General features: G+C 35.0%; 2 protein-coding genes across 2 annotated transcripts; both read right to left on the bottom strand.

Annotated features, from left to right (window-relative positions):
- Positions 1-13,037: 13,037 nt before the first annotated feature.
- On the bottom strand, positions 13,038-15,056 carry LOC123896505. The gene is made up of 2 exons (XM_045946883.1): positions 13,931-15,056; positions 13,038-13,831 (listed from the first exon to the last, which is right to left on the bottom strand). The coding sequence occupies exons 1-2, from the start codon at positions 15,054-15,056 to the stop codon at positions 13,038-13,040; spliced, it is 1,920 nt and encodes a 639-aa protein (XP_045802839.1).
- Positions 15,057-16,620: 1,564 nt separating this feature from the next.
- On the bottom strand, positions 16,621-19,644 carry LOC123896498. Its single transcript, XM_045946878.1, has 2 exons — positions 18,810-19,644; positions 16,621-18,731 (listed from the first exon to the last, which is right to left on the bottom strand). Exons 1-2 carry the CDS (start codon positions 19,642-19,644, stop codon positions 16,621-16,623), a joined length of 2,946 nt encoding a protein of 981 aa, XP_045802834.1.
- Positions 19,645-21,254: the final 1,610 nt, after the last annotated feature.

Here is a 21,254-nt window from a genome sequence, read left to right as displayed (position 1 = left end):
TTCTTTTGTAATGATTTTTTCATTTTTTGTAAGGTTTATAATTGCTAGAGGTTTTCGTGTAATTTTTTCTAACCTTTTTACTAGGGGCTCTAATGGGCTCTATTCCAAATTGTTCACAAAATGACCCTAATTCTTTTTTACTTTGAGTTACCTCAGATTTAATTTTATTCTGAATTTTAAAATCTGTACAAATTCCTATTCCAGTTTCTATAATTTGGCTAGATATTTGTCCAAAAGTTAATATAGAGTAAGGAATGACTCCATTACTCTTAGCTTTAATGGCCATTCTAACATTTTCTGCTAATAATCTAGGTAATCCTGCTATAAATCGTTCTTTCCAATAATCGGCACCACCATCAGGTCTATTACATAATTTTGATAAAAACATATCTTTATACCATCGATAATCACTCATTGTAGGACAATAAAGGTTTGTTAATTGATCTGCAGCTCTATCCTGTATTTGAGCTGGATCCCCTACAAAGTGTTTGGTAATTGTATATAATAAAGTATTTACAGCATCTTCATCTCCTAAGACGCCTGTTGTTGGATCTAATTTTTTAGCTTCTAAGATAGCATGTTTTTCTTCAGGACTAATTATATTATCCCACCATCCTTTTAATTGTCCAGTAAAACCAGTAATTATTAATATAGCAGCTTTTTTATCTGAATTTTCACCTATTGATTTAAAAGCTGTAGCTGCCATGGTCATCTCTTGAATGGTATTTAATATATTTTGTTCACTATGTCCATCTATGTTCCATTCTATAATTGCATTACCGCTGTAAGAGCTGGCAACCATGTCTCTAGCTTCTTCAAATTGAAGATCCGGAAAACTAGGTCTAGGATAATAGTTTCTCGTTCTTCCTTGGTAACCCATGTGTTTTCTAATTCTATTAATCTAAGAATTATCCTCATTCTTCTCTAATATATTTACTTGTGCTTTTGCTTTCCCATTAATAGATAAATCAGATAATTTCTTCATAAGATTATCTACTAATTCATCTTTTCTAGGCCCTAATTTGACTTCGCTTAAATCCTTCTCAGGGACATTAATCAATTTGTATATAGGTCTTTGCGGATCTAAAGGAAAATCCTTGTAAGACTCTATTTTATTATTTGTAAGAGGAGTATGGGACATCTGAGTCTCTACTCTATCTAGCTGATCTGCTATGGTGCTTAATATGGTATTCGAAAAATTCAGCTGAGACTGAACTTTTCCTATATCAGCATTTTCTGGTGATTTAAAGGGATAAGCTTCTAAGGGTACACTATGACTTTCTATCTTAATGGCTTCTAACGGAGGATGAACAGATTCAACAGTTTTATTGGTTAATGTTGTCCATTTTTTAGCAGTTTTTGTAGTAACATTCAAATAATTTGTTTGTATGAAAGGATTAATTATTTTTTGTTCTGTACAATATTCTTCAAACCAAGTGAAGAAATAGACATTAATTCTTTTATTTCTAATATAGTCATAAAATCTTTTAAGATAATAAGCTGTTTGTATTTTCTCAAAAGTACCAAAGTACCAATCTCTTTTTTCTTTATTATAATCCGCTTCAAAGTCTTCCCTAATCCAAGCTTTATTTATTTCAAACTCTCCTTCTAATTCTATAACATTAAGAATTTGTGAGGTAGTAGGAGACATAGGAGGAGAATCATTTCTTCCCTCAGTCTCATAGATAGGTTGGGGAATATTAGGAGTAAAATCAACTCCTGCTAAATTAATATTAATGGTAGAATCTATAGATCTTCTAGAGCTTGTACTAGCTCTACTACTAATAGGTTCTTCAATCCTCATGGATTGACTTCTATTCATTCTGATCCTAATGCTACCATCATTTTCTAATATAAATTGTCTGGGTTGTCTTGATTCTAATTTTGGGGGAGGCATTATATCCTGTAATATCCATTCTTCTGGTAATTTTTGTCTTAAGTCAGAAGCCTTTAATCTTTTTGGTGTAGTAATATTTCATCGTCTTAAATTAGCTTCAACAATAATGGTTTCATTCTTCGGCGAACTTCTAATTGCTTTAAAATTGTAATTAATATTTGAAACTTTATATTTAATTCTATGACATACATCTATATTGGCAACTCCTTCATTAAATAAGCCATCCATAATTGAATATTAATTACTAATGATGTAGGTGTGAAACTATCTGTTAAGTTCATAGAGTAATTAGGATAACAGTTAAAATAAACTGGTCCATCATTTAAATTTGATTCAAGAATAGCTATTATAGATTCAAGAAACGTTTTAATTATGCTGTCCCTTAATACCAGTAATATTGGAGTATTTAATCCTAATTTATGTAGAGGTTTTACCACAACTTGAATTAATCCTAAATGAATATACCGAAAGCCTTGTTTTATATGTTCTTCTAGTAATTTTTCATTTAATAGATTAATAGTTTCTCGTTGATGAGTTATAGATTTTGATGATTCTATAGTTTGAGTAATACTATGTGCTCTAAAGTTGTCAAACATACTTGTTTTATAAATTTCTTTGTAACTGATTTCAGGTAATTTCCAATTCTGTAATTTGTTTTCAATTTCAGCTATTTCTAATTCATGGTTTTGATATCTATTTTGGTCACTTCTAGCTTCTAATTCTTGGGGTGATAATCCAGAAGTAACTATGGCACGATCTCTCCTAGAAGATCCTAGTTCACTTAAAGTTCTAAGTATTCTAGACATACTTCCTGTTTTCTTTATTTTTATTTTCTTTTCTTAACGGGAACACCAACGGACTCAAAAGGTTGCAAGAACACCACCTAACTCCTCTCCTGGGATTTTAATGGGCTTACCAACACAACTATCCGGGCTTACCAACGCTAGGAAATAGAAAAAACAAATAAGAAAATAAGGAGTAAATCTTAGTTTACGAAAAACCTTAAATAAACTTTAATTTCTAAGAGACCTCTTAAGGCTCTGATACCATAATATGCTGGATCGTTATAATTGATGATAATTTTATAAAAACAAAACATAATCCATAAAATATGATGAGAGAAATAAAAGAATTAATGTCTATTTCTTCACTTGGTTTGAAGAATATTGTACAGAAGAAAAAATAATTAATCCTTTCATACAAACAAATTATTTGAATGTTACTACAAAAACTGCTAAAAAATGGACAACATTAACCAATAAAACTGTTGAATCTGTTCATCCTCCGTTAGAAGCCATTAAGATAGAAAGTCATAGTGTACCCTTAGAAGCTTATCCCTTTAAATCACCAGAAAATGCTGATATAGGAAAAGTTCAGTCTCAGCTGAATTTTTCGAATACCATATTAAGCACCATAGCAGATCAGCTAGATAGAGTAGAGACTCAGATGTCCCATACTCCTCTTACAAATAATAAAATAGAGTCTTACAAGGATTTTCCTTTAGATCCGCAAAGACCTATATACAAATTGATTAATGTCCCTGAGAAGGATTTAAGCGAAGTCAAATTAGGGCCTAGAAAAGATGAATTAGTAGATAATCTTATGAAGAAATTATCTGATTTATCTATTAATGGGAAAGCAAAAGCACAAGTAAATATATTAGAGAAGAATGAGGATAATTCTGAGATTTATAGAATTAGAAAACACATGGGTTACCAAGGAAGAACGAGAAACTATTATCCTAGACCTAGTTTTCCGGATCTTCAATTTGAAGAAGCTAGAGACATGGTTGCCAGCTCTTACAGCGGTAATTCAATTATAGAATGGAACATAGATGGACATAGTGAACAAAATATATTAAATACCATTCAAGAGATTACCATGGCAACTACAGCTTTTAAATCAATAGGTGAAAATTCAGATAAAAAAGCTGCTATATTAATAATTACTGGTTTTACTGGACAATTAAAAGGATGGTGGGATAATATAATTAGTCCTGAAGAAAAACATGCTATCTTAGAAGCTAAAAAATTAGATCCAACAACATGCGTCTTAGGAGATGAAGATGCTATAAATACTTTATTATATACAATTACCAAACACTTTGTAGGGGATCCAGCTCAAATACAGGATAGAGCTGCAGATCAATTAGCAAACCTTTGTTGTCCTACAATGAGTGATTATCGATGGTATAAAGATATGTTTTTATCAAAATTATGTAATAGACCTGATGGTGGTGCCGATTATTGGAAAGAACGATTTATAGCAGGATTACCTAGATTATTAGCAGAAAAGGTTAGAATGGCCATTAAAGCTAAGAGTAATGGAGTCATTCCTTACTCTATATTAACTTTTGGACAAATATCTAGCCAAATTATAGAAACTGGAATAGGAATTTGTACAGATTTTAAAATTCAGAATAAAATTAAATCTGAGGTAACTCAAAGTAAAAAAGAATTAGGGTCATTTTGTGAACAATTTGGAATAGAGCCCATTAGAGCCCCTAGTAAAACGGTTAGAAAAAATTACACGAAAACCTCTAGCAATTATAAACCTTACAAAAAATGAAAAAATCATTACAAAAGAAATAAAGAACCCTCTGAAGACAAATCTTATAAAAAAGAAGACATTTCAGAATGATAAATCTGATATTAAATGTTTTAAGTGTGGGCGTTTTGGTCATTATGCAAAAACTTGCCGTGTTAAACAAAAAATTAACGAAATTCATAAATTAGACATCAGTGATCAGTTAAAAGAAAATCTTATTAATGTATTAAGAGATATTATGTTAAATGATACCTCATCTATTAGCTCTGAAGAATCTTCTTGTGAAGAAGATGACCTTAACCAAATATTAACTAGTTCCGAGTCAGAAATTAGTTCTGAAGAAGATTGTTGTTTAGGAGCTGAATTATGTACTTGCGATAGATGTATTAAAGGTATAAATGTAATTACTAGTGATGAAGCTACTACCTTAATAAGTATATTAAGAGATATGCCTGAATCTTCACAAAAGGAAGAATTCATGTTACAAATTAAAAACATGATAGATCATGACGAAAAGAATAAAAATACAGTTCAAAAAATAGAATTTAAAGAAATCATGAATAGATTTAAACCTATTATTACTCCCCCAATAACTATTAAAGATTTACAAAATGAAATCTCTCTCATGAAACAAGAAATAGATTTATTAAAGGTAAAAGATTTAAAGCTAGAAGTTAAATACTTAGAATTAAAGGGAAAACAAATTATAAATAATGAAGTTGGAACTTCAAATATGAAGCAAGATATGGATAGTCCCCCCTATATTGCCACTCTAAATAGTATGATTACACATAAATGGCTTTGTCCCATTACTTTTCTTGTTAAAGATCAACGATTTGATCTAGTAGCGTTAATAGATTCTGGTGCAGACATGAACTGTATCCAAGAAGGATTAATACCTACAAAATTTTATGAAAAAACTTTGCAAGGATTAAGTGGTGCAGGAGGTCATAGATTACAAGTTCAGTATAAATTAGCAGATGCTAAGATCTGTAAAGATCATATTTGTTATAAAACTCATTTTTTATTAGTAAAAAATATTCATCAACATATCATTTTAGGTACACCGTTTCTTTCATTATTATACCCTTTTACAGTTTCTCATGAAGCTATCACTTCAAACGCCCTGGGAAGGGAAGTTATATTTAGATTTTTCGAAGCACCTAGAATTAAAGATTTAAATACTGTTCAAAACCTTTCCACATCTACAATTAATTTAATTTCTCAAAAGAAAAAACATATTAATATGCTGAATAAAGAAATTCAATATAAAAGGATAGAAAGCCAATTAGAATCTAAAAATATAAAAGACAAAATTATTCTATTACAGCAACGTTTTGAAAAAGAAATATGTTCCGAACATCCCAATGCCTTTTGGGATAGGAAGAAGCATATTGTAACATTACCATATGAACCTAACTTTAATGAAAGGTCTATACCCACAAAGGCAAGACCAATTCAAATGAATCAGCAATATTTAGAATATTGTAAAAAGGAAATTAAAGATTATTTAGATAAAAAATTAATTCGACCCAGTAAATCTCCTTGGAGTTGTACAGGATTTTATGTCAATAATCCGGGAGAATTAGAGAGAGGTGCTCCCAGATTAGTTATTAATTATAAACCCTTAAATAAAGTGCTTCAATGGATTAGATATCCCATTCCTAATAAAAAGGATTTAATAGGACGATTATCTAATTCAATTATATTTTCTAAATTTGATTTAAAGTCAGGATATTATCAAATTCAATTAGAAGAAAAAGATAAATATAAAACTGCTTTTGTAGTTCCCTTCGGTCATTATGAATGGAATGTAATGCCCCTAGGACTAAAAAATGCTCCTAGTGAATTCCAGCACATTATGAATGATATATTAAATGATTATCAAGAGTTTTTTATTGTCTATTTAGATGACATATTAGTATTTTCCAAATCTCTAAATGAACATTTTGACCACTTAGAGAAATTCTTTGAAATCATTAAAAACAATGGATTAGTTTTATCAGCCAGAAAAATGAAATTATTCCAAGTTAATGTGAGATTTTTAGGATTTAACATATATCAAGGAACTATTACTCCCATTAGTAGAGCTATAGAATTTGGAGATAAATTCCCAGATGAATTAAAAGATAAAACTCAATTACAAAGATTTTTAGGATGTGTAAATTATGTGGCTGACTTTATTCCCAACATTAGGATCATTTGTTTACCTTTGTTCAAAAGACTTAAGAAGAATCCTCCCCCATGGGATGATACCATGAGTCAAAGTATTAGAAAAATTAAGCAACTAATTAAAAGACTACCCTGCTTAGGAATCCCAGATCCCCAAGCTTTTCTTATTGTAGAAACTGATTCCTCTGATTTAGGATTTGGAGGAATATTAAAACAAAGATTACCCGAGTCGTCCCTAGAGCAAGTGGTTAGATATTATTCTGGAACCTGGAATCCGGCACAACTAAAATACAGTACTATTAAAAAAGAAGTTTTGGCCATTGTTTTATGTATTACTAAATTTCAAGATGATCTATTTTCAAAGAAATTTTTATTAAGATCTGATTGTAAGGCTGCAAAAGAAGTTTTACAAAAAGATGTTAAGAATTTAGTTTGCAAACATATTTTTGCCAGATGGCAAGCCTTATTATCGTGTTTTGATTTTGATATAGAACATATTAAAGGAGAAAAGAATTCATTACCAGATTTTCTTACCAGAGAATTTTTACAGGGAAAATGAGTAAAAAGGATAGTTATGGCCCTCCTCTTGAGGAGTCCAAAAAGGTTATTACAGCAAAGCAAGTATTACAGAATTCATCTGCTTCTGCTTCATTATCAACTCAAAATAAATTCACCCCATTAACCCCTTTGGCCTTACCAGCCTTCTATCCCTCTTCATCGCCTAGAGGTATTAGGCCATCATTAAATACAAAATTAGTTTCGCCATTAACTTTTGCTTTAAACACTCCGTCCTCATTAAATACCCCTTCAAGAATCCCAGATAAATTACCTTTCTACACCCCCCCAGATTCATTATCTTGTCCTTTCATGGAAAAAGATTACAAGAAGATTCTTTTTCTATTAGAACCAGAATTTAATTCCGATGGATCGTTACTACAAATTACTTCCAAATTTGTCCCTCAAGGTTTTCATTATTTACCCTCTCACCCAGAAAAGTCCAGATTATTTTATGAGTTTATTTTTGTGGATACTGAGTCCATTGATATAACTCATACTTTTGATAAGAATGATAAAAATAAAATTATTTTCTCAAAATTTAAAATTTTAAAAATATTATCACCTTCTGATTGGAAGACTCATCCTTCTCATTCCAGAAGTTTCGCTAGGCGCTTTACTCCCCAGCATTACTCATATTATGACTACATGGAAGCCTGGTCCAATATGTTATATTATCAACCATTTGATCATTCTTGGTTCATCTAGTTTAAGAAAGACTTCCCACTTAAGTTCCCATTATGGTTTATTAAATGGTTGTTTACACTGATTTTTGGTAAACAACCGCTAGTTTAATTTAATTACTTGAGAGATCAACTAGTAAATCTCGGGACAATTGTTCATGCATTTTGTTAAAAGAAATTTGGAAGTTTATCTTTAAAGACATCCTTATTTTGCAAAAGAACAATATGTTTAATTTCTGAAACATATGTTAAATATAATTAAAGCAAGTTTACTCGAACGAGGGAACTGATGAAAAGCAGAATTTGTAAATGCTTTAACAAGTAAAGACTTATGAAAAGTAAATTTGCATTTAGAATATAAAAGTTACAAAGAAAATGTAAAGGTTCACCGATTCATACATCTTTCTCGAGTAACTCGTTTCTCGCCTTAACATGGATACTTTGAGTGTTTGAGATTTTGTGTAAATGAATTGTGACCACTATTTCGACTATACATACTTCTATTTATAGAAAACTAAGTAACGTCTACCCTAACGTTAAACTACTAAACTTCAGCCACGCGTCCTTTTGTATTTTGAAATGAACCAAGGCCTTTAAACCGTTGTAACCGTCGAAGTCGAATCACACTTGAATGATAAAAAAATGCTCTAAGTCCACAATTCTTGACTACTTCGATTCTTTGGCTTCTATCGAAATATTCTTCTGTCTCGAGCTATGAAGTTTTTCCATTAGAATTCTCTTGTTCTTAAAGACATTACCCTTATCCTTCATTTAAACGATAAGAGAAATAATCTCTCTTGTTCTTGAAGACATTAAAAACTAAGGCTATTTAAAGCCATTTTTAACAGGTTTTTATAGCAATAAATGTCTTTGGAACTGAAGATTATAACATATTTTACCTTGAGCTAAAATATGGGATAACAAATTGCCCCCAAAAATGCCTATTTCGATTTGAATGATTCGAATGAAATAAGAGATGGGCATTTTTCAAAGTGCCTCTATTCCCAAACGTCATCCCTTGATTTCGATTTGATGATGTCATGGCATTTAAGAAGATAACCGTTTCACTTCTTACAAAACTGTCACGTTCTGCGCTATTTCTGAGTAGTGGGACACGCGTCAGTTTGAGAAGTTGAATCGGAATAGACAAAAAGCGCTTTTTCAGCATTTATTCCTTTTTTTAATTAAATTTTGTCTTAATCCAAGAATGCCTATAAATAGAGCTTTGTCACTTCAGTTGAAACTTTTCCAACTTCTTCCATAGCTTCTCACGCTCCAGAAATCTCTCAGAATTTTTCTCCCAATCTTGAAACAACAAAGATCCAAAACGATTCTCAACTCACCGGATCTTTGATTACCTTCTTCAGTTTGTATCTTTCAAGATCTCAGATCTACATCTTTTCATCTTTTTTCCCAAGAACTTTCATGGCGTCTTCATCCAACAAGATTCAAGTCCCTTTCGCTGGAAAATGGAGTGACTTCTCCATTGCTGATGATGGAACGAAGTACGTTCCGGAACCCAAAGGTAGCAAAGAACATCGCGAAATCTGGGAAAGTCAGGTAATGATTCCCTTTGCTATTGATAAAAATGTTTATGCTTTTGGTGGTCCGATTCCAGATGATATGAACTTGACTAGGGAAGTAGATGAAATATTTCCATGTCTCGAAACTTGCGAACCCAGAATCTTTGACAGCAAACCCTATAACTTTGAATATATGCTGACAAATTATAAACCCTTTCGATCCCATCCTTATTACGGAAATAGCCTTTACCTTACTTGGCTTGATCGAATAGAACAATCCTTTGGCAAATTCTGGAAAGATTATGGAATCTTCGAGTTAATACAATTTTCTAGGATAGGGCCCAAATACCAACCTGAAATGCTCATCGCTGCGATGCATTTCTTTGAAAAATCTACCAACACCTTTCACTTCAAAAGTGGTATGATGACACCCACCCTGTTCGATGTGTCTGCTATCACAGGGTTAAGACCCACTGGCAAAACTTACAGCCCTAATGATGTTAGTGATAACATCACTTTGAACTACAAAGAAAACGCCTTTTCTGCCTACATCCTCAAACATTCAGGACCTGAGAATGAAGAAGTCTCAGATGAAGAACATGTGGCTTTTCTCACTTTATGGCTATCCCATTATGTATTTTGCTCTCGATCTCTCCAAATTGCTAGGAAATTTATACCCATGGCTGTGCAAATACATGAAGGATGCCACTTTGCCTTAGGACGCCTTCTGCTGGCAACCTTGTATGAGTCGATTGGGGAAGTTTGTGATAACCTGAAAGGTTTAGTTCCTGCTAAGTCAAAATCGAAGAAAGCCGCCACAGATGGATGCTTTCAAGCTGCTGGGCCAATGTGGCTATTACAATTGTGGTTAAATGCCACTTTTGAAAAAGAGCTTGATTTGTTCATTCCCACTGAACATTATGCTTCGATAGCTAAAAGGAAAGTTGAAGGCACCCGCTTGATAAGGCTCCAACCTAATCCCCTCGAACAAAATTCTCAACAGCTTTTCATGAAGTACATGAAAATTTTCTTAGCCATCGACCAATTCAAACCTGAACACGCTCCGTTTGTGAAGAGAACTATCGGTCCCTCTTGGTTCGTCAAAGAGATACCAGTGTTGAATCCAAATGCTGAAGAGGAGATAAATGAAACCTGGACAGCCTATTTAGATCCTACCATCCTGTCTATTCGAATTGGTACCTTATCTTCTGAATATGCATTAATTGGGTATCAACCAAATTTGGTCTCTAGACAATTTGGTTTCTCACAGTTTCGACCAAAGAGCATGTATATAAGAAAGAAGAACATCGTGCTTGGGACTACCGTGACTTCCACTTTGTATGAAAGGTATATGAAGATTAGTAGGGAGAATGTTTATGGCTTCGAGCCATTTGACTTCAACCTTTCTTACTACTGTACACAAGAGTTTGCCAACTGGTGGGGGCGATATTTCGACAGCAAACACCTGGGAGATGCAGTGCTTATCTCGAGGTTGGAGAGTGGTTTTACTCAACCTCAGATAAAAAGAATCGAACAACAAGTCAAGACTACAGGTAACTTGTCTTTATATATGCACTTTTCTTTTGCCAAATATTCTCATACTGTTTCGATTTAACCTTTTGCTTATATTTCCTAGTTACCAAGAAACAAGCTGCAGAAACTGCTAAGACAGTTAAAGAAAAACCAACACCAAAGGCAGTTGAATCTGGAGAGCCTTCTAAGGTACGTGCCGAATCGAAACTTGATTTTCCTTTGAAAATAAGTTAAAGTTTTATTTTTCTAACCCACTTCTTTTAGGCACGTAAAAGACCAACCACCGTCCCTTCTACTGAGACTGGCCCATCGAAGAAGCCAAAACCTAACACGATAGTCGTCAGTGACGAAGAGGAGGTATAAGTTTTTTCCTTCTAGTTTACTTTCAAATTTCCTCCCAAATCAATTCCATTATTTAAATGTCTCTTGCCTCGACTTCTATTCGCAGGAAGAAGAAGAAGAGAGTTTCCAGAGAAAGAGGAGACAACCTCCTGTGAATGTCGAAACAAATATTCCAGAAACTACTTCTGATAGTCTTTCTACTGAAGAGAAGGAGAGGAAGATGAAAGAGAAGAAAGACAAGAAGGAAAGGAAAGAAAAGAGAAAAGAAGAAAAGAAGAAAGAAGGAAAGAAAAGTTCAGATGATCGAACCCGGGAGAAAAAGAATAAAAAGTCTAAGTCCTCGAGCGATCCTTCTGCAACCAACCTTAAAACTCCTTCGATCTCGAGTGAACAACAAGAGGCTACCCCTGAAGCTGAACTTCAAGAAGATTTTGTTATGCCTGATGCTACACTCAATGAATCGGATAACATGCCCCAGCAAAACATCAATCCAGAGGTACTTGTACTACTTTACTTACATTTTCTCATTTATAATAAGTAAAGTTATATTCCCTTATATTCGATTCTGCTTTTTAGGACATCATATCAAACAAATCTAGTGGTGATACTCTCAAAGATAGTGAGACCACTATTTCTGAAAAGATTATACCAGAGTCTAGTCAAGATCAACCAGAGCATCTTAAATCTGCAGAGACTGATAACAAGACCTTTCCTTTCAAGGAATGGAACGAGACTGCAACAGTCGAAGTCGATGCTAATGAGACTTCCTCAGAAGAAGATTTTGATTCTGAAGCCATGAAGGAAGCAGAAGCTGGTGGATCAGAATTGCTGCCTGAAACTTCGACATCGAAACTGTCAGCCAGCCTAGGGCTTGCGGAAGAAGAATTCATTTCCTTGCAAATCCATGATCCTGAGGCTGCTCTGAAACTTCTGATTTCTAAAACAACTACTGATCCCGTAAGTTCGAGTGGACCCAGTAATTCAACTGCTTCTGACTCAGAAATCAATTCTTCTGTTCGACAAGACTCTCTGATTTCAAAGCTGTATACTGATTTCATCAATGGAGACATCTTGGCATCAGTTTAGGAGCACCCTGCTAATGCTTTTAAGCATAAATCCTTTTTGAACAAGTTGCACAATCCTCAAACAGATCTCGAAACCTTGGGGAAAGTCATTCAGCTCGAATCGATCTTGGACCAGTTTGCTACTACAGTGCAAAGCCTGAAACGCAACTCTCAGAAACTTGTTGGTCAGCAGGCTGCTTATGATGCATTATTCGAGAAGGCCATGGCTGCTCAATCGAAAGTTGACCAAATGAAGGCACAAGTTCAGCAACCAGGCCTTGGGATTCAAGAATGTACCAACAATATTTCTAAGTGGGAGGCAGAGATAAATTCTCTTCGAGCTGAGATTGCTGATCGAGAGAAGAAGATCCTCGAAGAGAAAGCGAAGCGTTCTAAGATTGAAGAAGCTGTTGCTGCCACCACTCAAGAATCTATCCGCGAGGCTGTGAAGGAAGGTATCTCTCACTTCAGTGCTGCCACTGTGATCAAAGAAGAGATCAAGTCTCTCGAAGATGCGATCAAGATCCAGACTGTCGAAGTTGGCCTTATTAAGGACCATTATGCTGATTTCAAATCTAAGTGTTTATCCTAGACTTTCTTTTGATGTTTTTAAATTCTCGAACAATTATCTGGTTTTATTTCTATTTGGTTTGTAACCTTGACAATTGCCTTTTATGGCATTTTTACTTTGTTTATGCCATTTCAATTTCGTTTCGAATATTTATTCTGTGCTAACATTAACCTCTAAAAGCGTTGGTTTATATTTTTTCAAATACTTACCATTTATATTCAATGTTCGCTTTTCTGAAGTCAATTCTTCTATTTCATATGCACCATTCGAAAATACTTGTATTATTTTAAAAGGTCCTTCCCAATTTGGAGACCATTTGCCTAAAACTCTATCTTTTTTATCCATAGGCAAAATAACTTTCCAAACTAAATTCCCTACTTCAAAGGTTTTTGATTTAACCTTCCTATTATAGGCCTTTGCTACTCTTTCTTTTTGTCTACTTAAAGTATCAAGCGCTCTTAGCCTTTCTTCGTCTAAATCAACCAATTCATCAAACATCATACTCCAATAGTGATCAGTTGGTATCTCCATTTGCCTTTGAATTCTGATAGATTGCAAATAAATTTCCACTGGTAACACGGCATCATGACCATATGTTAATCGAAATGGAGTAGAATTTGTTGATTCTTTAGGGGAATTTCTACATGCCCATAAGACTTGATTTAAAGTCTTGTTCCAATTTCTTGGCTTTTGAGCAATATGCTTTCTGATTAATCCAATAATAATTTTATTGGCAGCTTCTACTTGACCATTTGCTTGTGCATAATAAGGTGTCGAAGTCAAAAGTTTAAACCCTGTTTGCCTGGCGAATTCTTGCATCTTTCGACCAGTAAACACTGAACCTTGATCAGTTGTGATGGTTTCAGGAATTCCAAACCTATAAATAATGTGGTTTTGGATAAAGCTTATAACTTCTTCTTGGTCAACATTGGGCAGGGGTATAGCTTCGATCCATTTGGTAAAATAATCAACACCAACTATTATGTATTTTTGATTTTTTGATGATGCTGGTTTTATTTCACCAATTAAATCCAATGCCCAACCTCTAAATGGCCAAGGTTTTATTATCGAATGTAATTCACTTGCAGGTACATGTTGGATTCCTGCATGTTTTTGACATTCTTGACAACCTTTAGCAAAATCTATGCAATCTTTTAACATAGATGGCCAGTACATGCCTTGTCGAACTAAAAGCCATTTCATCTTATGGCCTGATTGGTGAGAACCGCAAGCCCCACTATGAACATCAGATATTGCTATGTAGGCCTCATTCTCACTAAGGCATTTCAACAGTACTCCTTCGAGGGTCTTTTTAAACAATTCATTACCAATGATCACATAATTTGATGCCCTATATTTGATCTTTCGAGGAGCACTCCCGATTGGATTTTCCAAATATTCTACAATTGGTTTTCTCCAATCACCATCTACTAAATTGTCAATGACAAAAATTTGGAATTCGTCATAATTCATTTCTTTGTCAGTGCTATTTATGTCATTTGGTGACATCTCTGCCCCCACAAGTTTTGGCATTGACAATTCCAATTGCATTGGCTCATTAGAAATCAATTTTTCTTTGATTTCTATTAATTGTTCCAGCTTTTCTTTGGACACTTTATATCCTGAAGCAATCTGTGCTAAGTCATTTGCTTCTTGGTTTTCTACTCGAGGAACATGTTCTATGTCAATCGAGTCGAAACGTTTTAGTAATGTATTCGCTATAACAAAGTAACGAATCAAATGCTCTTTAATACATTTGTACTCTTTTGTCAGTTGTTTCAAAACTAATTCTGAATCACCTTTTATTCTAATGTCTTTTGCCCCCAGGCTCAATAATATTTCTAATCCTGCTATCAAAGCCTCATATTCAGCTTCATTGTTTGAACAAATACCATTAATCTTGTATTTGAACTGAGTAGGAATTTTTTGTGGGGAAATTATCAAAATACCTATTCCAGTACCATGTTGATGTCTAGACCCATCAAAATACAAAGTCCATGGTTCTAGAGCAATGTAATTTTGAGGTGATTCGATTGCTGAATGATCAACAATAAAGTCAGCCACTATTTGGCCTTTAATTGCTTTCAAAGGCTTGTATGAAAGTGAATATTCAGAAAGAGCTAAGGCCCATCTCCCAATTCGACTATGTAAAATTGGTTTTAGCAACATATGTTTAACAACATCATAATGAGAATAAACATAAACATCAATAGGCTTTATATAATGCTTCAATTTCATACAAGAAAAGTACAAACAAAGACAAAGCTTTTCAATACTACTATATCTAGTTTCAACATCATTAAGGACTCTACTTAGATAATAAATGGCCTTTTCTTCGCCATTTTCGTCCTCTTGGGCTAACATACTACCTAATGTGGTATCAGATGCTGAAATATACAACTTCATAAACTTATTTCTAATTGGTGGCATCAGAGTTGGAGGATTAGACAAGTATCTTTTGATTGCATCGAATGCTTCTTGCTGATCCTGCCCCCAAGTAAAAACATCCTCTTTCTTGAGTCGAAGCAATGGTGAAAAAGCTTGAGCTTTACCACTTAGATTCGAAATGAATCTTCTCAGAAAGTTGATTTTTCCCAACAAGGATTGAAGTTGCTTTTTGTTTGTTGGAGGGTTAGTCTCCAAAATCGCTTTTGTCTTGTTTTGGTTTATCTCAATGCCTTTTTTATGCACCACAAACCCAAGGAAATCTCCTGCATGCACACAAAAAGCACATTTCAATGGATTCATTTTCAATCCATATTTCCTCATTCTTTCGAATGACTTTTTTAAACAAACCAAATGATCATTTTGTGATGATGATTTAACAATAATATCATCAATATATACTTGCATAAAAGTATCTATAAAATCATGGAAAATTGAGTTCATTGCTCTTTGGTATGTGGCTCCAGCATTTTTCAATCCAAATGGCATTACGACTCATTCATAGGTACCCAAAGCCCCTGGGCATCGAAAAGCTGTCTTTGCCACATCTTCCTCAGCGATAAAAATTTGGTTATATCCAGAATACCCATCTAACATGCTAAGATATTCGAAACCTGCTGCTGAATCTATTAACATTTCTGCTACAGGCATCGAATATTCATCTTTAGGGGTAGCATTATTTAAGTCCCTAAAATCTATACATATTCTAAGAGAACCATTTTTCTTAATGACAGGAACTATATTTGCTAACCATTCGACATACCTGGCAGTCCGGATGAACTTGCTTCTCAGCAGCCTTTCAATTTCCTCCTTGATCTTAGATAGGATTTCTGGTGCAAACCTTCTTGGTGATTGTTTAACTGGTTTCTTGTCTGGTCGAATGGGTAATCTATGTTCGACCAAATTTCTGTCTAAACCTGGCATTTCATTGTAATCCCAAGCAAAACAATCTTTGAACTCTTTAAGGAGTTCGACCAGTTTATCACGCAAGTCTTTTGGGATATTGGCACTTATGTACGTTGGCCTTTTGATAGAGCCATCTCCAATATCTATTTCTTCCAAAGGATCTTGGGCCTGCATCTTTTGACTGGAACTGGAAGGATCTTTCTCAAATCCTAATGGTTCTTCATCATAGATGCAGTCCAATTTTTGAGCCATTGGCAATAATTTGCCATTTTCACAGTTATTGGCTTCGACAGCCATATTTTCTTGCAGCATTGTGGCTTCTAAAGCCATCTTTATCTTGTTTTCGGCCATATAAGCCGAAATCTTGGCCCAAGCATTGGGCTCAGTCATCGTAATATTCCTCAAGGTCCCACCCAGTTGGGCGGACTTTGCCTTCATCCACATGTGGACCATCATCTATCTCTTCTCTCTCCCAAATGAATCCATGAGTTGGATCCAATTTGACAGAATGGTAGACATTATCAGCAGGGGCATAGGCATATCCCTGTTCAGTGCATGGCGATATGTTCGCCAACTTCTTATCAAATGAATGCTTAGTTATGTGGTGTGTTTCAGCCCTAAAATAACTTTGATCGGCTTCGATATTCTCTACCACACCATCATCTCTCCAAATACTTACCCTCTGATGGAGAGTCGAAGGCACTGCTCCAACACCATGTATCCACTCCCTTCCTAGAAGCAGATTATAATTGGCCTTCGATGCTACAACCAAAAACAGAGTTGGCCTAACAGTGCTGCCAACTGCCACATCGACTTGAATTGCCCCCAGCGAGAAACCAGTCTCACCTTCGTAATTCGAAAGAACGATGTTGTGAGGGTGCAAGTCAGTAGAAAATTTACCAATCTTGGTAATCATGAATTCTGGCATCAGGTTTACTGCTGCTCCTCCATCAATCAACACTTTGTTGACCCCCACATTATTTACTTTGGCCTGAATAAAGAGGGGTTTCAAATGATTTTTCATTCCCTCAGTTGGCCTCTCAAAATTGGCCATTTGTTCCTCTAAACAGCCATTATTCATTACATAATAACACATTGGCTTGTGCAAAGCCAATTCAGACTCATCGAACTCATCCTCCCCTTCAGTCACTTCTGACCACACGTCATATTCAGCAGGGAGGATCGAAACTACGTTTACCAGCACATCAAACTCGGGATCTGAATCAAGGAGATCCTCATCTTCCATGTTCTCTCCTTCAAACTCATTCTCAACCTTTCGAGCATCCTCTGGTTGAGTCAATCTTTCTTTCAGAGGCCTTCTGGTCACTTCGACAACCTGTTTTCCTTTGTTGTCTTCAGTCTTTTGAGCCTCTTGAAGGGAGAGTCTTTGTTGGCGCTGATGCCTACGCCATTGTGTGCGGGTCATGGGATTCTTTCCCTTGTAATTTTTTCTGTAAGCATACTTCTTCGAATCAACAGAATGACTCGAACTTCCCTTGTCAACAGAATTTCTGACAAAGTTTGATGCATGACCATGAACCCATTTGTTCATTGGTGAGTTGTTGGATGGCACAAAAGTATTTGGGTTGCCCAACCTTTGATGTATTGGTTTAGCATGCGCCATGTTCTGTCTTTTCATTGGCCTTGACTTTGGCCAATTCTCTTTGTTTCTTCTGAATGGTATGAACTTGTTAAGGCCCTCAGTAGCCTTCTTGTCGAATACGGCGCTGCACCTTGGACAAAGCATAACTTCAGACTTGTTAAGCTTACACCTTTGCAGAAAGTCAACCAGTTCCTCTTCAGCCCCAGGATACACTACTTTCATCTTCTCGTAGTATTCATTCTCTGGAATAGAAACTAATTTCGCGCCTCCTGATAAGTCCATGGCATCGATCATCAAGCATTCGACCGGTTCCACATAGGAAGCATCCGATATTTGTAATGGATCTTCGTCAATTTTCATCTGTTGTCTGGATTTCTCTCCAAATTTCAACCTTCCATCTTTCAAAGCCTTTTGAACCAGATCCCTGAAAAGAACACATTGTGAGGTTTTATGACCCAAAAAATTATGAAATTTGCAGAAACCTCTTTTCTTTTGTTGTTCAAGGGGAGGCACTTTCAATCCCTTTGGAACAACAATTTGGCCATCAGTAACCAACAAATCAAATATTTCATCACATTTAGTTATATCAAACGAATAAGTTTTAGCAACAAATTTATCATTCTTGGGTTCGACAGGATTTTTTCCATTCGAAGGTTTTAGTAATTTGCAGACATAAGGAGGGCCCGGTTTTAGTTCGGCCACATTAATTTCATTATCCTCTATGTCTCCATAATTTATTACATATTCCTCATCATCATCATCTATAGTTTCGACATAAGCAATCTTTTCTCTCTTTTGAAACTTCGATGATCTAGCCTTTTCAGCCTTGAGGCGTTCGACCTGTCTTACCCTATCCGCTAATTGTGCCATGTCTCTTAGATGTTGTGTATCTAATTTCTTTCGAATTGAATAATCTAGGCCTCCAGCAGCCATTTCGACTAACTCATGTTCAGGCACTTGAGTAAAACATCTGGCCTTAAGTAGCCTAAATCGATTCAAATAATCATCTATGGACTCTGGTGTCTTTCTCCTCACACTGGCCAATTCCTTCAAACTAATCTTAGATTGGCCCATATAAAACTGTTCATGGAAAGCCCTTTCCAATTGAGTCCAATGCTGAATCGAACGGGGGGGAAGAGTTGTGAACCAAGTGAAAGCGTTTTTTGTAAGGGAATTTGGGAAATATTTCAACCTTAAATTTTCATTATCTGCCAAATTTCCTGCTTCGGCAAAAAATCTTGCCACATGTTCCACTGTTGACTCAGTTGTGTCCCCAGCAAACTTTGTGAATTTAGGGATTTTCCATCCCCTTGGCAATTCAGTTTGTAATACATATTCAGATAATGGAGAAATAAAATTAGGCCTATGTAGGCCAACATTGAAACCATTTTGAGTTAAGATAGTTTCGACTAAATTTGCCAAGTTATCTTGTTGCGCAAAATTATTTCTTTGCACATTTCGAATTACTTCGTCAGCATTCTGATTTCGATTAACCAAAATTACTTCAGGCTCTGGCACATGGTGCACCACTGGAGCCGGTGGTTCCTCTTGTACCACTTGTGGTACTTGATTGTTTGGAACTTCATTGTTCACATGAAACCCTTGGTTCTGAACCTGTGTTTGGTTTCGAATGGGCTGAAGGTTTTGGTTAGGCATTGCAGGAGTACCAAAGAAATCTGCAATCCGCCCCATCTGATGGGCTAACAACTGATAATTGTTATTTGTGTTGTTGATCAAGGGATTCAAAATAGTTCCCAATTGCGAAGTTAGAGTATTAACCATTTCATGATTACTCTCGTCCATTTGTTGTCGAAAGGACATCATAGTTACATTGGTTAAATTTTGTAAGGCAATGTCTCTGGTCCTATTTCCCACAACGGAAACTGCTGGGGAAGGCATGGTACTCCTTTCAGGATTTTGATTAGAATTATGTAAGCCTGCCATTAGAGATTCTGGCATTCCTAATCCTGATTGGTTCAACAAAAACGATCGAATGGGGCTCCTTACATCTTCAGCACCAGGCTGACTGCCCCTATACCATGTGATACTAACGAAGATATCGACCCAGATACGGTCGAACTCGTTGAGGGTATTGTTACCCCTATATTCCCAAAACTGACTGCAGGAACGCTCGAAGCAGATGTTCCAGAGCCTTGGGCCATGACAGTAGTGTTACTAATTGACGCTTGTGTTGGCTGTCCTTCAGGATTTGGGACATTGTTGTTATTGTTTTGATTATTATTTGGTGGTCTAACCATTTTTGATCTAGATTTAACACTAGTTAAATTTGGTAAAGATTTACCACTTCTCAAATGCATACAAAATCAAAACACAAAACTGTAAACACTAACTGTCTTAGTATTTGTAAAAGGATTTTTAGAAAATAAACTTCTTTCAAAATGTAAATTGCACAAAACAACCCGTCCCACTGGGCGTGCCAATTTGTTTACACTGATTTTTGGTAAACAACCGCTAGTTTAATTTAATTACTTGAGAGATCAACTAGTAAATCTCGGGACAATTGTTCATGCATTTTGTTAAAAGAAATTTGGAAGTTTATCTTTAAAGACATCCTTATTTTGCAAAAGAACAATATGTTTAATTTCTGAAACATATGTTAAATATAATTAAAGCAAGTTTACTCGAACGAGGGAACTGATGAAAAGCAGAATTTGTAAATGCTTTAACAAGTAAAGACTTATGAAAAGTAAATTTGCATTTAGAATATAAAAGTTACAAAGAAAATGTAAAGGTTCACCGATTCATACATCTTTCTCGAGTAACTCGTTTCTCGCCTTAACATGGATACTTTGAGTGTTTGAGATTTTGTGTAAATGAATTGTGACCACTATTTCGACTATACATACTTCTATTTATAGAAAACTAAGTAACGTCTACCCTAACGTTAAACTACTAAACTTCAGCCATGCGTCCTTTTGTATTTTGAAATGAACCAAGGCCTTTAAACCGTTGTAACCGTCGAAGTCGAATCACACTTGAATGATAAAAAAATGCTCTAAGTCCACAATTCTTGACTACTTCGATTCTTTGGCTTCTATCGAAATATTCTTCTGTCTCGAGCTATGAAGTTTTTCCATTAGAATTCTCTTGTTCTTAAAGACATTACCCTTATCCTTCATTTAAACGATAAGAGAAATAATCTCTCTTGTTCTTGAAGACATTAAAAACTAAGGCTATTTAAAGCCATTTTTAACAGGTTTTTATAGCAATAAATGTCTTTGGAACTGAAGATTATAACATATTTTAACAGGTTACTACAAATTACTTCCAAATTTTTCCCTCAAGGTTTTCATTATTTACCCTCTCACCCAGAAAAGTCCAGATTATTTTATGAGTTTATTTTAGTGGATACTGAGTCCATTGATATAACTCATACTTTTGATAAGAATGAT

The sequence above is a fragment of the Trifolium pratense genome, linkage group LG1 (genome assembly GCF_020283565.1).
Source record: "Trifolium pratense cultivar HEN17-A07 linkage group LG1, ARS_RC_1.1, whole genome shotgun sequence".
Lineage (NCBI taxonomy): Eukaryota > Viridiplantae > Streptophyta > Magnoliopsida > Fabales > Fabaceae > Trifolium > Trifolium pratense.
Note: the sequence above shows the minus strand (reverse complement) of the source record. Positions and strands in the feature narration are given on the sequence as shown.

Coding starts and splice junctions, on each gene's coding strand:
- LOC123896498 (XM_045946878.1), bottom strand. CDS start 19,644: ATGGACGAGAGTAATCATGAAATGGTTAATACTCTAACTTCGCAATTG. Junction 18,732..18,809: donor TAGGCTACTTAAGGCCAGAT/GTTTTACTCAAG, acceptor GAAAGAAATTAG/ATACACAACATCTAAGAGAC.
- LOC123896505 (XM_045946883.1), bottom strand. CDS start 15,056: ATGTTGCTAAAACCAATTTTACATAGTCGAATTGGGAGATGGGCCTTA. Junction 13,832..13,930: donor AAAACCTTGGCCATTTAGAG/GTTGGGCATTGG, acceptor AATGGATCGAAG/CTATACCCCTGCCCAATGTT.